Consider the following 15,640-nt stretch of genomic DNA (forward strand, 5'->3'; position numbering starts at 1 on the left):
AATGTAATGACTGGAATAATGGCATTATGAGCGACTGCGTTTTTTTGAGTTTGGACACATCTCGGAGCCGCAGGCCCAAGAAGAATATTTTTCTTGGCCGCATCAGATGGCGAATGGCGACACCCTAATGACAACGATGGTAAAAATAGGAATAGAACCAACTTTCCACTAGAACTTAAACATTGGTCGTGCAATAACTGTGCATTGACTTTGGACGGTACCTGGCGATGCCATCGAATAACGTGACGACCAAGGAAACGTTCCAAACATCCCATATTCTTCAGGGACGTATAATGAATTACAAGTGAGGTATAGTACAGTGATATCAGTGGTGCTCTACACCAAGAGGAGAACCCAGGTCGGTTGAAGTACGACCCTAAGAATTGCTTCCAACGCCGGTACAAAAATCAGTCGGCATTTTGGCCTCCATGGGCGATAGAAATCCCAGTCCGCCTGTTCGAGCCGATTAAAACCGCCGTCATCCACCGTTTGCTTCGTTACTTAGTATTGGCGCCCATCACATCCACATATCGGCCCCCCCTCTTCTTCCCCCTCACCGTTCCCCCTTTTCTTGCCCCCGCCGCCCCAAGCAGGTCATCGATCGAGCTCGCTTCGCTCAATCTCGTCGGCGGCCGGCTGGGAGGACCGCCCAGCAACTTCCCGCCGGGAGGACCTCCTGCCGGGGTTCCTGTGCGCGACGGCGGGCCGGATGCGCTCACCGGCGGACCGGGCAATGTACTCGGATGGCTCGTCGGTGGAGCTCCGGAACTGACGCTGCGCGCCATCCCCGGCGCGCCACCTGGGGGCGGCGTCCCGCTTGGGGGAGGAGCTAGACTGGAGCCGCTGGCTGCTCGGGAAGGGGGAGCTAAACCTCGAGGTGGAGGCGGTGTGGAAGATGTGGCTGGGGCGGGAGTGGCGGACGGGTTGGACTTATCCACGTAACGCTTGAGCTCGGGGTCCCAGACGAGGGAGAGCTTTTCGCCGAGGTCGGCGCGGTTGGGGTCCTTTTTGAACGGCCAGAGGGACCAGCCCGATTTTTGTTTTCCAGCGGCTTTCTTGGCTGCGAGGACTGTTAGCACTTGTCGTAGATTGTATTGCGAGGCATCTTACCGTCAGCTTCGGCAGCTTTTCGGAATGCTTCATCTGCCTGGTCGTCGGCTTGAGAACGCTGCTGGTTTTTGAGCTCCGCTGCCCGGCGAGCAAGGTCATCGTCATCTTCCTCATCAGCATACATGACTCCTTTCTTTTTGGGTTTGGCCTTCTCCTCTACTTCCTCTTTCTGCGTCTCAGGTTCGGGCTCGTATGGTTGATAGGTGGGCGGCTCGTACGAGCTGGTGGGAGGTTCGTAACTCGGGGGTTCGTAACCGCCGCCAAACGTCTCCGCAGGTCCCTCGACATCCTCCTGGAGGTCCAGAGTTGGGGGTCCGGATAGTTCCACTCGAGAGGGCGGACCCTCGAACGATGCCGCGGTAGTGGGTTCCTCTAGGACCACGGACGGAACATATGCGTGCGATTCGAATGACCGTGCTTGCTGAAGTGTCGGAGGCTGAACGCTCAGATCCTCTGCCACACTCGTTTCCACCGGAGGCGAGGGTGCATAGGTTTGAGGCGTGTAGCCTGAGGACTGTGGTCGGTAGCCGGATGACTGTGGTCGGTAGCTTGTGCCGTTGGTTTGAGAAGGTGCGGAGACGGGCGCATAAGACGATGTCTGCTGCGACTGGCCGGGGAGATGATGGTGCATAGTTGGAGATTCCGAGCCAGCTCTCGGCATATAGGGGCCTGGCGGCGACTCGGCTGAGGTTCGAGCGGCCTGGAATGGTGCAGCGCTATGTGGTCGATACTGCCCTTTCGCACTCTCCATGGAAGAGCGAGCCGTGGCATTTCCAGGAGCATATTTGGCATTAAAGCTCGTCGAAGGCTGCAGCGGAGCTCCATTGTTCCCATATGCGGCACCGTAAAGGTCGGTGTGTGAAGCACTTCGACTGACCGCCGGAGTATCACCCGCAATTCGTGCGAACGGACCCACTTCATTCTTCCCTCCGGACCCAGTGGAGGCGCCGTCATTTTCATCGCCCGCGACAAAGTTGGCAACCTTCTCCCAGAGCGATCCGGAGACTTTGTCCATATTCGGCCGCGAGATCCATGACGAAGACGCTTCTTTGGGAGCTTCGGAGAGCCGCTTCGACAAGTCATCGAGGACGGATATTAGGGTATGGTGATAGTATGGCGATGGCTTCGTCTTCGACGATATTATCGCCGTGATTGCGTCGCAATACTGCTGTGCCTCATTTCGATGCCCACTCTCTGCAAGCACCAGCGCGTGGTGCAGCTTGTACGCTTGCAAATGAGGTAAGGTTTGAGCTTGAGGCGTCAACGACAATGAGAACTCGTATACTTCTGTCAGCATAATCGACTCCAAATCGTGCCCAAAGCTAGCTTCATGCACGTGTGCGTCTGAGCCGACGAGAGTAAGTTGTGCTCGCGGATCGTCCGAGCCGCCAATATATGTCAGAGATTTGGCGAACAGGAAACAAATATGGGCAGCTTCTACTCGACCATACCCAATCAACAGCTTACCCAGTCCCAGGAGGGCTTGAGGGTCGCCTTGAGTACGGTTGTTGAGGATCAGGAGGAGGGTTTCTTGCCACTTGTCTAGCCCGGCCAAGCGATTACGGGTGGCGCCAGTTGACTCCGATTTAGAGACCATCTGGAATCCCGCTCGAGCAGACATCGGCACGAGCTCATCCACGCTTTCATCCCAGTTGCCCGCGAACGTTTCGTAGAGGGCGCCAAGGGCTTCATTACCGGGACCCGCCTTCTGCACCTCTTTTCGCACGAACTCCTGTACGACCTGCTTCCACAGATCGCGGCTCAGAGCCGAGGAGATGATCATCGCATGGCCCCAGAGACGTTGGTCCACGGCGTACCAGACCGCCTTGTCCCGTTCGCCCGTCGCTAGGAATTTCCGGAGCGTTGACAACGCCTTGGAGTCGGCCGACTCGGCCAACACGGGTCCTGAACGAGGCGCCTCGGATGACTCGGGCCTCATGCCGTAAGGCGTGGCCACATCTGCGGTGCTGACGTTTTCTGTGGTGAACAGTTTTCGTGTCGCTTGTTCGACGGCTGGGGTCCCTTCGAGGACACCGTCGTGCTCGACGAGTAAGCCAAGGAGCCGCCATAAGAGGATCTTCTCGTTCATCTTCGTGATACCGTCGGCGCCCAATTGCATTTCGACGCCCATCGACCGCATCTCATTGTCCATCGCATCGGTACCAGCCTTGAGCCACGCCAGCACTTCTTTCTTTTTATTTTTCTTGAGCGGCCCAGGAAATTTGGCTAAGCGATCGGGTAGCGGCAGGACATCCTCCACATGCTTCGTTTTGACCTCTCCAAGCGCGCATTTAATCATGGGAGTGGCATGACCAGCACCATACCGTGGGATCTGGACAGGGAACGAGGAGACACAGGTCCCTCCCATCCCCCATGCAAATACAGGATAACCCTTCCAGCGTTGCAGCGGATCAGCTACCCTGTCGTCTTGCGGTTCAATGAAATCCTCATGCAACGTGAACCCTCGTCTGCGACCTAGATGCATGGACGGTGGCTTCTCCGCAAAAGTCGGCGACAGTGGCTCGAGTGCCGAAGCAGGCCTCTCAGTAGTAACAGGCGCGGGTTTCGGTCCTTTCATGGTAGATCCAGGAGACTGGGTCAAGGACCTGCGCGGTGGGGCGAAGGGGGGGGCTTGGGTGACTGGTGCATCGGACCTGACAGGAAAACTGGCCGTGTGATTCGCCGGGAGTGGCCGGAGCGGTTCCTGCGTGTGCTGTGTTTGGACTTCGGGTGCGGCGCTATGGTGAGCGAGTGGACTTGAGGTGCGGGGGGCAAACTGAGTGACCGATCGAGGCGCGGACACATAGCGATTTTGCGCTGTTTGGGGAACTGGGGGTGCCGAAGCTGGAGCAAGTCCGCCTGGTTGTAGAGCGGGAACAGGCGGCGTAGGGGAGTACCGCTTTGGCGCCGGAGCCGTGCTTGTGGGCGAGTATCGCGTTGTTTGAGGGACATGGGGAGGGGCCCGTGGTTGGCTTGAATCAAGGTCGGCGTATGGTGAAGCCATTTCCGGCCGCTGAAGTTGAGCTGTAAAATCCATTGTAGAACTCGGAGGGGGGGGGGGAGCCATGGGCTGCACCATATTCTGTGGAGGAGCCGTGGGCGGCATATTCTGTGGAGGAGCTGTCGGTAAAGAGCCTTGCGCCGCATTTCCAGGCTGCATTTGATAGGGACTCGAGCTCTGGGGCGGACGAGGGCTGTAGCGTGGACGCGAGACCACCGGCAAATCCTCGAAGAAGCTCGTCTTGCCGGCCGACGCCGAGGATGCGGGTCGATCTTGAGTGGTGGAAGTTCGAGGTGGGAACTGGGCTGAGCTGGACGACGGGGGGGTCGGGAAACCGGGAGGAGGGAGATTGGATGGTTGGTCCATCGCTGGCGGTGCTGGCATTGAACTTGTCCCTATACTGCTAGTTCGGGGAGGGGGGGCCGTTGGGTGGACACCGGCTGGTGGCGCAGGGGAAGCCATCGGTCTCCGTCGACGTACTGGTATGTCCTCGGGCAAGTCGAACGGCGATGCATAGCCTCCCCTTGACTTGTCAACAAAGCTTACGGCTGCGGCCGGTTGGCTGGGAAGGGCGGGAGGCGGTTGATAAGTCTGCCCATAGACCGCTCCATATGAGGGTTGAGGTGCAGTCTGCGATTGGGCGATTGACGGCTGGGATGCCGGGGCTTTCGAGGACAGGTCGGTAAAATTGGGAGCTTGAGGTGTGTAGAGGTTGTTCGGGGCTTGGGGTTGCTGGGGCGGCTGTTGCTGGGCATCCTGCGGAGCATACCGATTCCCAGTTATGCCTAATCCATCTGTAAATGGAGTAGCTGGCTGGGAAGTAATTGGCTGAGTAGCATCTGCTGGGAGAGCAGACCCTTCTGTGACGTCTTCTAAGAATCCCTCATCATCCTCATCGAGGAAGAACCCGGATTCGCCGTTCTCTTCGAGGAAATCATCATTGCCAAGGGTCTCATCCCAAAGCGCCTTTGTTTCGTCCTCCGGTTTCTGGGGTTGAGGTTCGGAGGTTTCCTTAAGTATGCCTGTATCCATCTTCGGCTGAGCAAAGAAGTCCGCACCGGAATCTTGAGTAATATCGGAGGAGAAGAAGTCATCGGCGCCTGTGGATTTAGTCTGGTCCTGCCCGAAAAAGTCGTCTTCAGGCTGCGTCTTCCCCTCAAGCTTTTCGTCCGCTAAGGTCCCAAAGAAATCTGTCGTCTGTTCATGACTATCGGATGCCATATTCTGCTCAAGGGGAAGTTGCTCTCCAACTGCTGAAGAAGTATTGATCTGTGGTTCAAGCTCTGAGCTGTGAATGCCAGCATGAGCATCGTCGGACGAGATCGCATGATCCACCACGGCGGCATCCACGCCTGAGGATAGTCCTGCCGGTTCGTCTCCAAGGAAGTCATCTGTCGTATTCCCCCAATCGATGGTTGATTCTTCCACGTCTGCCGCAACAAGAGGCATTTGGGGGTCTTCCGCGGCATCCACACCTGAGGATAAACCTGCCGGTTCGTCTCCAAGGAAGTTATCCGTTGCATTCCCCCAATCGATTGTTGATTCTTCCGCGTCTGCCGCAACAAGAGGCATTTGGGGGTCTTCAGCAACCGCGTCTGCTAGAAATGTTGATTGACCTTGGGGTTCGTACGGCGCCGTCGGTTTGGGTTGGGGCACATCGCTGTCTTCCGTATAACGAGATGCAATATCCTCCAAAGGTTCTTGCCCGACGCTTTCTGGCCACGGCTCCGCAGGTGTATCCGAAGAGACAGCCGGCGCGCCTCGGTCTTCGGACAACGTGTGATTTGCAGACACACCGCGATCGCCGTCGCCGTCGCCCTCGATATTCAAATCAGATGCATCCTCATCCTTAGTAGTGCTTTCCTGGGTTATTGAAGGAATGGTCGAAGTTGTCTCGGCGGTCGAATCGTTGCGATCGAAGAAATCGACATCGGCAGTCTCGGCAATGGCGTGCTGCTCGACCACAGGCTGGGGATAATGCACATCCTCCTTCGATCTTGTATATTCCTCCGCAGTCCCGATGGTGTTTGAGCTCGTTGGCGCAGTTTGACTTTTGATTCCCAGGATTTCGCCATTCATGCCCGGTAAAGGAGACCTGTTAGAGTTGGGTCTGAAGGCGGGATTCCATGAGGCAGCGCCACCATTCGCGAAAGTATAGGTTTGGCCATCACCATTGCTATCCATTACGCTGTTTTAAGTGAGAAGCCAAAGCCTGAGGACAATCAGCACCTGGGAGAGAAATCATGGCGACAGATAAGACGGGGTGAGGACCTACAAGAAGCAGTACAATGCACCCGCGTGCTGAGTCGGAAGAAAAGGGAGTAAAGGAAAGGCGCTCCTAAACGCGCTCGAATCAGAGTGTAGATCGCATTTGATGCCGTTGAAAGCAGCGAGGAATCTCAAGAATGTCGATACTCAATAAAAGTTGAAGAATCGTTGATCACTATTGATGAACGAACCCATCAGTTCATTATCATTTGGTTGAAAGGTGGCCCGTCCGGCAGGAGCCGCGCCACCGTCAGGGTTCAGTAGTTGGTATTGATGCAACCTGACACAATGGGACAGGCGGCCACATATCGCTCTTCCGAACATCAAGAGTTATTCTGGACCTACTCTCTGTGAACTACATGTCTGCTGATGATCTTGAATACCCGGTTTCTAAATGAACAATACCTCCCATAGTCCACCTGTCTGTGACAAGACATCCGATACCCTTCCCCCTCCCTCCAGCCCCAACCCCATGAAGCATGTCGATCTCACATCAATACCACCAGCCAAATGCCCCCGACTCCGACGATGACCACGATTCCGACCTTGAACTCGACCTACATGAGCTGGACCCAGTCTCCTCCTCCGCAGTAGCATCCTCAAGTGGGAGGTCAAGAGATGGGCGAGGTATCGCACAGCAGCTGGGCAGTCATATCCCCCTCCGCAACCTGCGATATTCACGATTACGAGGGAACCGCCGCAACACCTCAAGTCATGACCATGATGACTTGAACGGGCTGCTCGATGATGATGAGGATGCGAGAAAGCGGTACTCCGCTGCGAGCTCCGGTGGAGGGGACGACGATGCGCCGCTGCTGCCTACACACTTCAGCAGACCCCGTCCGAGACGATCGGAGGGTTCTCTGGCACGAATCACATCTAGGTTGCGGATACCGAGCTTTATAACGGGCGCCCAAGCCCCCACGCCGGGCGGGAATGAAGACGAAGAAGAGGCGGATGTTGAACATGATCCTTCGTCGACACGTACCATACCTGTCGGTCAGCGACAGTCTACACGATTCCCTCTGAACGCTGTTTCAAACGCCAAATATACCCCCTGGAGCTTCCTACCTCTGACGCTTTATAACGAGTTTTCGTTCTTCTTCAACATGTATTTCCTCCTTGTTGCTCTTTCTCAAGCGATACCTGCGCTCCGGATTGGATATATCTCAACCTACATTGTGCCCTTGGCGTTCGTTCTGATGATTTCAATCGGTAAAGAGGCTATCGACGATATTCAGCGGCGACGGAGAGACGCGGAAGCGAATTCCGAACCGTATACCGTCTTGAAATTTGGGGATGGCGAGGAAGGACCGGATGGAAATTCAAACGTCCGCGAGATGAAGAAGCCGTCGAGAAGCTTGAAAGTTGGAGATGTGTTGAAGCTTGGGAAGAACCAACGGGTGCCGGCAGACGTCGTTATTCTGAAAAGCATATCGGCCGACGATGCCGCAATTAAATCCAGCTTGGATGTAAACGCGAACACCGAGAATCTGGAAGCGTTGATATCTACGGATTTAGGGGCTGCCCAACCTCAACCGACGGAAAGCGCAGAGGGCAACCCTGGACCTACGGGAGAAGCATTCATTCGCACGGATCAGCTCGATGGTGAGACGGATTGGAAGCTGAGATTGGCCTCTCCGTCGACGCAGAATATATCGATCGAAGAATTCATGAAACTCAAGGTTGTCGCAGGCAAACCAGATAAGAAAGTCAACGACTTTGTAGGGACAGTGGAACTAGAAGATTCCGTTAGCGGTACGCATGATGATGCCGAGCAGGCGAACTCGTGGCCGCTGTCCATCGATAATACTGCCTGGGCCAATACAGTCATCGCATCGACATGCACCCTTTACGCTGTGGTGGTCTATACCGGATCACAAACGAGACAGGCTCTCTCGACGTCCACATCACGGTCGAAAACCGGCCGTTTAGAATACGAGATCAACTCCCTCACGAAAATCCTCTGCCTCCTCACCTTCGCCCTCTCGTTCATCCTCGTCGCCCTCGAAGGGTTCGAAGCCCGAGAAGACGGCCGGAAATGGTATGTCTCCGTCATGATATACCTGATCCTCTTTTCGACCATCGTCCCAGTGAACCTCCGCGTAAACGTCGACATGGCGAAATCGGTCTATGCCTGGCAGATCGAGCACGACAAAGACATCCCGGACACCGTGGTTCGGACCAGCACGATCCCCGAGGATTTGGGGCGGGTCGAATATCTGCTGAGCGACAAGACCGGCACGCTCACGCAGAACGAAATGGAGATGAAGAAGATTCATGTCGGGACCGTGTCGTATGCCAACGAAGCCATGGACGAGGTGGCGTCGTACGTTCGCCAAACCTTTGCGAACAGCCCGGAGGAGAGATCGTCGCTCCTTACTCCATCTTCCGCAAACGTCGTTTCCACCTCGGCCACGCGAACGCGACGAGAAATCGGCGCACGCGTTCGCGATATCGTTCTCACTTTGGCGCTCTGTCACAATGTGACACCGACCATCGAGGACGAGGATGGCACGTCAGTCACGACATACCAAGCCTCGTCTCCGGATGAGATCGCCATCGTCAAGTGGGCGGAAACCGTGGGACTGCGACTGCTCCATCGAGACCGGGTATCCATCTCCTTGCAATCCACGGAGACCGGTCGTGTCGTTGTCCGTGTCCGGATCCTGAACATCTTTCCTTTCACATCCGAAGGGAAGCGAATGGGCATCCTCGTTCAGTTTTCGAAGACAAGCACTGCCCTCCCGACAGAAGTCGACGAGGATTCTGAGATCTGGTTCTATCAGAAGGGCGCCGACACAGTCATGGCCAATATCGTTGCTTCTAACGACTGGTTGGAAGAAGAGACCTCGAACATGGCGCGGGAAGGACTTCGCACCCTCGTCGTAGGGCGCAAACAACTGTCACCTGCTCTATACCGAGAATTCACCCGCGTCTATGCCGAAGCCAGTCTGTCGCTGCAAGGACGTGATGCCAACATGGCATCGGCGGTTGAATCATACCTTGAGCACGACCTCGAGCTTCTGGGGGTTACCGGCGTGGAAGACAAGCTGCAGAAAGACGTCAAGCCCAGCCTGGAGCTTCTTCGCAACGCTGGAGTCAAGGTCTGGATGCTCACCGGCGACAAAGTTGAGACGGCGCGCTGCGTTGCCATCAGCTCCAAGCTCGTCGCGCGAGGCCAACACATTCATACCATCGCGAAACGTAAGCCACCACCCTCCGTCCCTCCTCATATCTCCGCTAACCAACCTAGTCAAACGCAAAGACGCCGCCCTCCCTACACTCGACCTCCTCCACACCCACCCCTCCACCTGCCTCCTCATCGACGGCGACTCCCTCTCCATCATGCTCACCCACCACCGCGCCACCTTTATTCCCATCGCCATCCGCCTCCCCACCGTCATCGCCTGCCGCTGTACCCCTACCCAAAAAGCCGACCTCGCGCGCCTCATCCGCACGCACACCGGCGCCCGCGTCGCCTGCATCGGCGACGGCGGCAACGACGTCAGCATGATCCTCGCCGCCGATGTGGGGATCGGCATCGTCGGCAAGGAAGGGCGCCAGGCGTCGTTGGCTGCGGACTTCTCGGTGCCGCAATTCCATTACGTGACGCGCCTGCTGGTGTGGCACGGGCGGAACAGCTACAAACGGAGCGCGAAGCTCGCGCTGTTCGTCATGCATCGGGGGCTGATCTTTGCGGTGTGCCAGACGGTGTTCTCGGTGGCGTCGGCGTTCGAGCCGATCGCGCTGTTTAAGGATTGGTTGCTGGTGGGATACGCGACGGTGTACACGATGGTGCCGGTGTTCAGCCTCGTGCTGGACCGCGACGTGGACGAGGGGGTGGCGAACCTGTATCCGGAGCTGTACAAGGAGCTGACCAGCGGGCGCAGCCTGTCGTACCGCACGTTCGGCGTGTGGGTGCTGGTCAGCGTGTATCAGGGGTGCATCATCCAGGGGGTGACGCAGCTACTGGTGGGCATCGACAACTTCCCGCGCATGGTGGCCGTCTCGTACACAGCGCTTGTGCTGAACGAGCTGCTGATGATCGCCGCCGAGGTCACCACGTGGCATTGGGCCATGATCGTGTCGCTGCTCGCCACCGCCGGGTTGTTCTTCGGGAGCTTCCCGTTCCTCGGGGAGTATTTCGATTTGAAATATGTCATTTCTGTTGCGTTCGTGTGGAAGGTCGTGGTTGCAGTCGCGTTGGCGTTGGTGCCGCCGTACGCCGGGAAGATTTTGAATCGTACGTTACGGCCGCCGAATTATAGAAAGGTGCAGGCGGTGTAAGGGTCTAGCAAGCGTTTTTGGGGGGATACGGCGTTCGGGGTGGATTCGTCGTGGACTTGGGTTGCATTGTGAGAAGCCTGGTGGCCGCTGTTCTGTACCAGCAGCTATTGACTTGTTGCATCAATTTTGTAGATGAGGCATTCAATACCTTTTGATGAACGTTGATCGAGGTTCATACATTCCGTACTATAGCTGCTTTCAATGACTAGTGCCATAGTATATGATGCGATCAGAAGTCAGCAATTTAACGACACTCAACGATAGACCATGAAACATTGAGTAAACCACATATATAAGCACAACTGCCATCTAGCACTTAAACAACAGATAACTAGGCCATATGTACAAATCTGCCACCAACTTCCTAATCCTCATAATGCTATTTGAAACTATCCATCTCTTCCTCATCCCTTCAATCCTATACACAGACCCTTCCCATTCGCATTGACCTCGCGGCATTGCATCACCAGCCGCCTCGCCGTTTCCCGCAACCGAAATCGCCCGGAACCGTCGAGTCCCCCCCCGACAGGCGAATCGGCTCGGCCCTGACGAATCAACCTAATACCGAACAAATCCCACCGACGTGATGTCAGATACATACGCTAAAGAAGAACGGATCAGGAGTCTCGTCGCCGTCTCGCCGTAACGGCGCCGCCTTCGTCGGCGCAAAAGACGCCCATGTTCTGATGCGGCTGATGTCCGGGCATGGCACTAGCAACGAGAGCGGAACGGCTGTTAGAAACGATGGAATGGGACACGGGATGTGGGACGGTGATGGCGACGGGTTCAGAGCGAGGTTTAGAGCGACGATGCCAGTGCATGGAAGTTGGGATATCAGAGGCGAGGACGGGAGACGGTGCAACAGCAAGGGAATTTGGAATTTCATAGTCTAGTGATATTTGACAAGGTAGATATTATGTCGGGGTTTTGTGGTTTGTGTTGGGTCTGCTTTTTGAATGATTGTGGACGTTTGGACGGGGTGGAATTATGCCTGGTCGTCCGTGCTGGCAGGCGACACGGGGAATTGCGCGTGTGCACGAGCTTACTGGGTCTTTTCGTGCTGGGTGGAGACACGTTGCAATGAGACAACTAAATATGATGTTAGCGATCCGTTCCCATCGAAAATTGATGCGGCGGGACTTACCGAAATCTTCCAGGCTCCTCTGCTTCGCATCCTTGCGCAGGCCCTTGCCGTGCATGAAGTTGTCGAATCCTTGCGAGCCCTGCATGAGGTAGTAAAGACCGCCCATGACGCAGAAGACGCCGAATGAGAAGATCCAAATACGCACGACGGCGACGATGCTGGTCTGGCCGCCAATGAACCAGCCGAACAGGCAGAAGAAGGTGGCGATGATGTCGACGATCAGAATGGCACCGGTGAGCTGCCAGCTGGGAATGCTGCTCCAGAACGGCCCGTTGGCGCGGGTGATGAAGATCAGCCAGTTCTCCGTCAGCGAGATCTCGAGGAATAGGACCTCGTCGCGGACACCGAAGTTCTGGACGATACCACCGTAGATGCCTTGGCCGGGTTCGTCATTGGAGTCGTTATGGTACGGCATCATGGTGGTGAGGGTGATCCAGGTGCCGATGGCCAGGACGATGCCGAGAAGGACGGACATTCCCCAGAGCTTGGGCAGGTTCCACTTGACGGGGGTCTTGGAGAAGGGCGCGTTGTCGTAGGCGATAGCCAGGGTGGCGATGTCAGCGAAAATGGCGATGAAGACGACCAATTCCAGGTTCAGCGAGGTGTTGAGGATCGCGATCCAGAGACCCAGGAAGATTTCCAAATGGAGGGATAGCGCGATACGGTAGACGACGTAGGCGTACATGCGGTGGAAAATCTGGCGGGAAGTCTTGAGCGCGTCGATGATGGCGGACAGACCGGGGGCGAGGAAGACGATATCGGCAGCGGATCGGGCGGCATCAGAGGCGCCCTCGACGGCAATACCGGTGTCGGCCTTCTTGAGCGAGGGAGCGTCGTTGACACCGTCACCCGTCATGGCGACGAGGTAGCCACGCTGTTGCAGGATCTCGACGACGTTGTACTTGTGCTGGGGGAACACCTCGGCGAAACCGTCGGCGGCCTCGACGAAATCATAGACTTCGGAACCGGGCATCTCACCACCGCCACCGAGACCGAGACGTTCGGCGTTGTAGACGTTGGTTCCGAGACCGAGCTGACGAGAGGTTTCACGAGCGATGCCGACGGCATCACCAGTCAGCATTTTGATGGACAGACCGAGGGTCTTGGCTTCGTTGATCGTGCGACCGGTGTCGTGACGGGGAGGGTCGGAGCAAGGCATGATGCCGAGGATTTCCCAAGAGTTATCGCCGCGCTTGCGAGCGACACCGAGCGAGCGGAAACCACGGGTGGCGAATTCGGCGACCTTGTTCTTGTAGGCCTCGTCGACCTCATCGGGGATAGGGTGATCCTCTTCGACGGTCTTGAGGACGAAAAGCGGAGCGCCCTTGACACAGGTGATGGTCTCACCTTGAGGGGACTCCACGATGGCGGTAACCTTCTTGGAGACGGGATCGAAGGGGAAGAAGTTGATGACCTTGTACTTGGACAGGACGTTCTTGGCACGGGGGTAGTACTTGAGGGACTTCAGGAAGGCCTTGTCGATGGCATCGATACCCTTCTTCTTGCGAGAGGCAGCCAGGCACGCGGTGAGCATGAGATCTTCCGGGTCAACGCCGGCGACGCAGTACGGCTCGGCGAGGGACAGCTTGTTCTTGGTCAAGGTACCGGTCTTGTCGGAGCAGAGGATCTCGACACCGGCCAGGGACTCGATGGCAGACAGCTTCTGGACGATGGCCTGCTTCTTGGCGAGATAGGCGGCACCGACAGCCATGGTGGTGGTGACGACAGCGGGAAGACCGACGGGCACACCGATGATGGTGATGGCCAGGGTGAACTCGAGGATCTCGACGATGGGGTTGGAGCGGTAGAAGGACGAGACCCAGACGATCAGGAGCGTGGCGATGACAAGCACCAGGAGGATCGTCCCGATGCCGTTCAGCACCTCAGTGAAATGGCCGGTGCCACCAGAGGCGGATGCGACGAGCGAAGCGGCACGACCGACGAAAGTGCTGTCACCAGTAGCGCTGATGACCATGAAGGCCTCACCACGCTTGACGGCAGACGACGCGTAGCAGGTATCGCCCTTGTGCTTGTCCACAGCGAGCGATTCACCGGTGATGGAAGACTGATCGACCTGGAGGAAGGCATCCTCGGTGACGATGCGGCCATCGGCTGGGATGATGGTACCCTTGGCACATGTTAGGATCCAGGGTTCTGTTTTGTTGTGCAACCCGAACTTACCTCTTCGATCTGGAGGATATCACCAGGCACGACCTCAGGAGCGGCGACTTCGACGAGCGCACCGTCACGGAGAACGGTGGCCTTGAGAGCGAGGGTCTTCTTCAATTCGGCGACGATGGAACCGGCTTGGAATTCTTGGATGAAACCGACGGCGGCGTTGAGCAGGAGCAGAGCGCAGATGACACCGAAATCAACCCAGTCCTCGAGACCAGCAGCGAGAACGGCAGCGGCCTATGAATGTCGCGTCAGTATGGCTTGAACAAGGACAACGCTGCAATTGGCGTCGACAAGCTGTTCGGAATGGCGTGGGTGGCTTACCTCCATGACGAACTGGATAGGACCGATGAAGAACCCGAGGAACTTCAGGATCAGATTCTCCTTCTCCTCCTTCATCTGATTGAGACCGTACTTCTTGCGACGACGGCCAACCTCGTCGGTGGACAGACCGGTGCGCGTGTCGGTCTGGAGGAGTTCCTCAGGCACGACACGGGCACCGCCAGGGCGAGCGCCGCCCTCCTCCTCCTCCTCTTCCTCTTGACCGGCGTCCTGCGACTCGAGCTCCTCGATCAACGCATCCATGTCCTCCTCCTCATCGTCGTCGACGGTCTCCTTCTTGGGGGGGAGATCGGCGGCGGGTGCCTCCTGATGTTCTTGTTCGAGGGCGCGCTTCTCGTCGAGACCACCGGTGGGCACCGAGGTGCCGAGATGGTTCGGCGGCACGGTGGATGAATTCTCCGCCATGGTGAAGGGATTGCGAGGCGGTAGGAATTAATTCGAAAGGATCCGATCCAATTGGCGTTGGCAGTGGACTGCAATGGCGAACTGAGCTGTCAGCGAACGCGTCTTGAGATCCGACCAATTAGAGAAGGTCGAATTGGGGAAAAGGTGAGGGAAAAGGCGCGTCACGTTGGACGGCGTCAGAAAACGAGGGAAACCCAATAAAGAAAGACGGTGAAATTGCAAGAACTGCAATGACCCCTGGGATTGGGAAACCGAAAGGGAGGGTGAAGAAGAAAAAGAATTAAATGAAAAAATACAAAGGAAGCGAGCGACGGGGAATGGGAGAGGTAGTTATGTTTTTATTGTGATGGCCGTAGGGGGGTGGACACTTGGACAGCAGCAGACTGTGGACGGTGGTGGATTCTCTAGACAGCAATGGGCAACAGGTGGAGGGAAAACACTGGGATGGGGTGCCGATGAGCCCGTCGAGCCCGTCGCAGCCGTAGCTCAAAACTCGGAGTTTTAGCTGCGATAACACCTGCCCTTGGGACCGGAGCCAGTTGGGAACAGACTGGTGCCCGCCAATCTCCGGTTGAGTGTCCACTGTTGTCCAGTTTTGAACCCTTTGGTGAGTTTGGGGCCTTGGGTGAGTTTGCTCTCGCTTTTCCCTCGCTTGAATGAGAAACTGAGGAGGCGTTAAACATTCGCAGAGTGCTACCCTCAGCGGAATGACGGCACTGCTAGTGAAGAAACCGCCATTTGGTGAACGGTCCTTTTCTTCCATCCCTTGCCAATCTGCCAATTGATGGATTTGTTGTGATGACGAAATCCGCCCCAACGGCAGAGGGCGGCACTCTCCCATCCCAGTCCCCAAGGCCCAAAGCAAATCTCCAATTTGGGTCAGGATGAGCGGCAAGGTCATGCAA

At 56.5% G+C, this 15,640-nt stretch overlaps 3 protein-coding genes across 3 annotated transcripts; 1 reads left to right on the top strand and 2 right to left on the bottom strand.

Moving 5' to 3' along the window:
• Nucleotides 1–497: 497 nt before the first annotated feature.
• P152DRAFT_516115 (uncharacterized protein) lies at nt 498–6,550 on the bottom strand (the record flags this gene model as incomplete). The annotated part of the gene is made up of 3 exons (XM_033682928.1): nt 6,387–6,550; nt 1,111–6,323; nt 498–1,060 (listed from the first exon to the last, which is right to left on the bottom strand). The coding sequence occupies exons 2-3, from the start codon at nt 6,293–6,295 to the stop codon at nt 498–500; spliced, it is 5,748 nt and encodes a 1,915-aa protein (XP_033531869.1). The 5' UTR covers nt 6,296–6,323; nt 6,387–6,550.
• Nucleotides 6,551–6,685: 135 nt separating this feature from the next.
• On the top strand, nt 6,686–10,919 carry P152DRAFT_484042 (phospholipid-translocating P-type ATPase-like protein). The gene is made up of 2 exons (XM_033681979.1): nt 6,686–9,586; nt 9,636–10,919. Exons 1-2 carry the CDS (start codon nt 6,859–6,861, stop codon nt 10,667–10,669), a joined length of 3,762 nt encoding a protein of 1,253 aa, XP_033531870.1. The 5' UTR covers nt 6,686–6,858; the 3' UTR covers nt 10,670–10,919.
• A 792-nt stretch (nt 10,920–11,711) lies between these two features.
• On the bottom strand, nt 11,712–14,735 carry P152DRAFT_475806 (plasma-membrane proton-e; the record flags this gene model as incomplete). The annotated part of the gene is made up of 4 exons (XM_033681441.1): nt 11,712–11,758; nt 11,814–13,941; nt 13,995–14,225; nt 14,313–14,735. 4 exons carry the CDS (start codon nt 14,733–14,735, stop codon nt 11,712–11,714), a joined length of 2,829 nt encoding a protein of 942 aa, XP_033531871.1.
• Between the last annotated feature and the right edge of the window lie 905 nt (nt 14,736–15,640).

The sequence above is a fragment of the Eremomyces bilateralis genome, assembly GCF_010015585.1.
Source record: "Eremomyces bilateralis CBS 781.70 unplaced genomic scaffold P152scaffold_19, whole genome shotgun sequence".
Lineage (NCBI taxonomy): Eukaryota > Fungi > Ascomycota > Dothideomycetes > Eremomycetales > Eremomycetaceae > Eremomyces > Eremomyces bilateralis.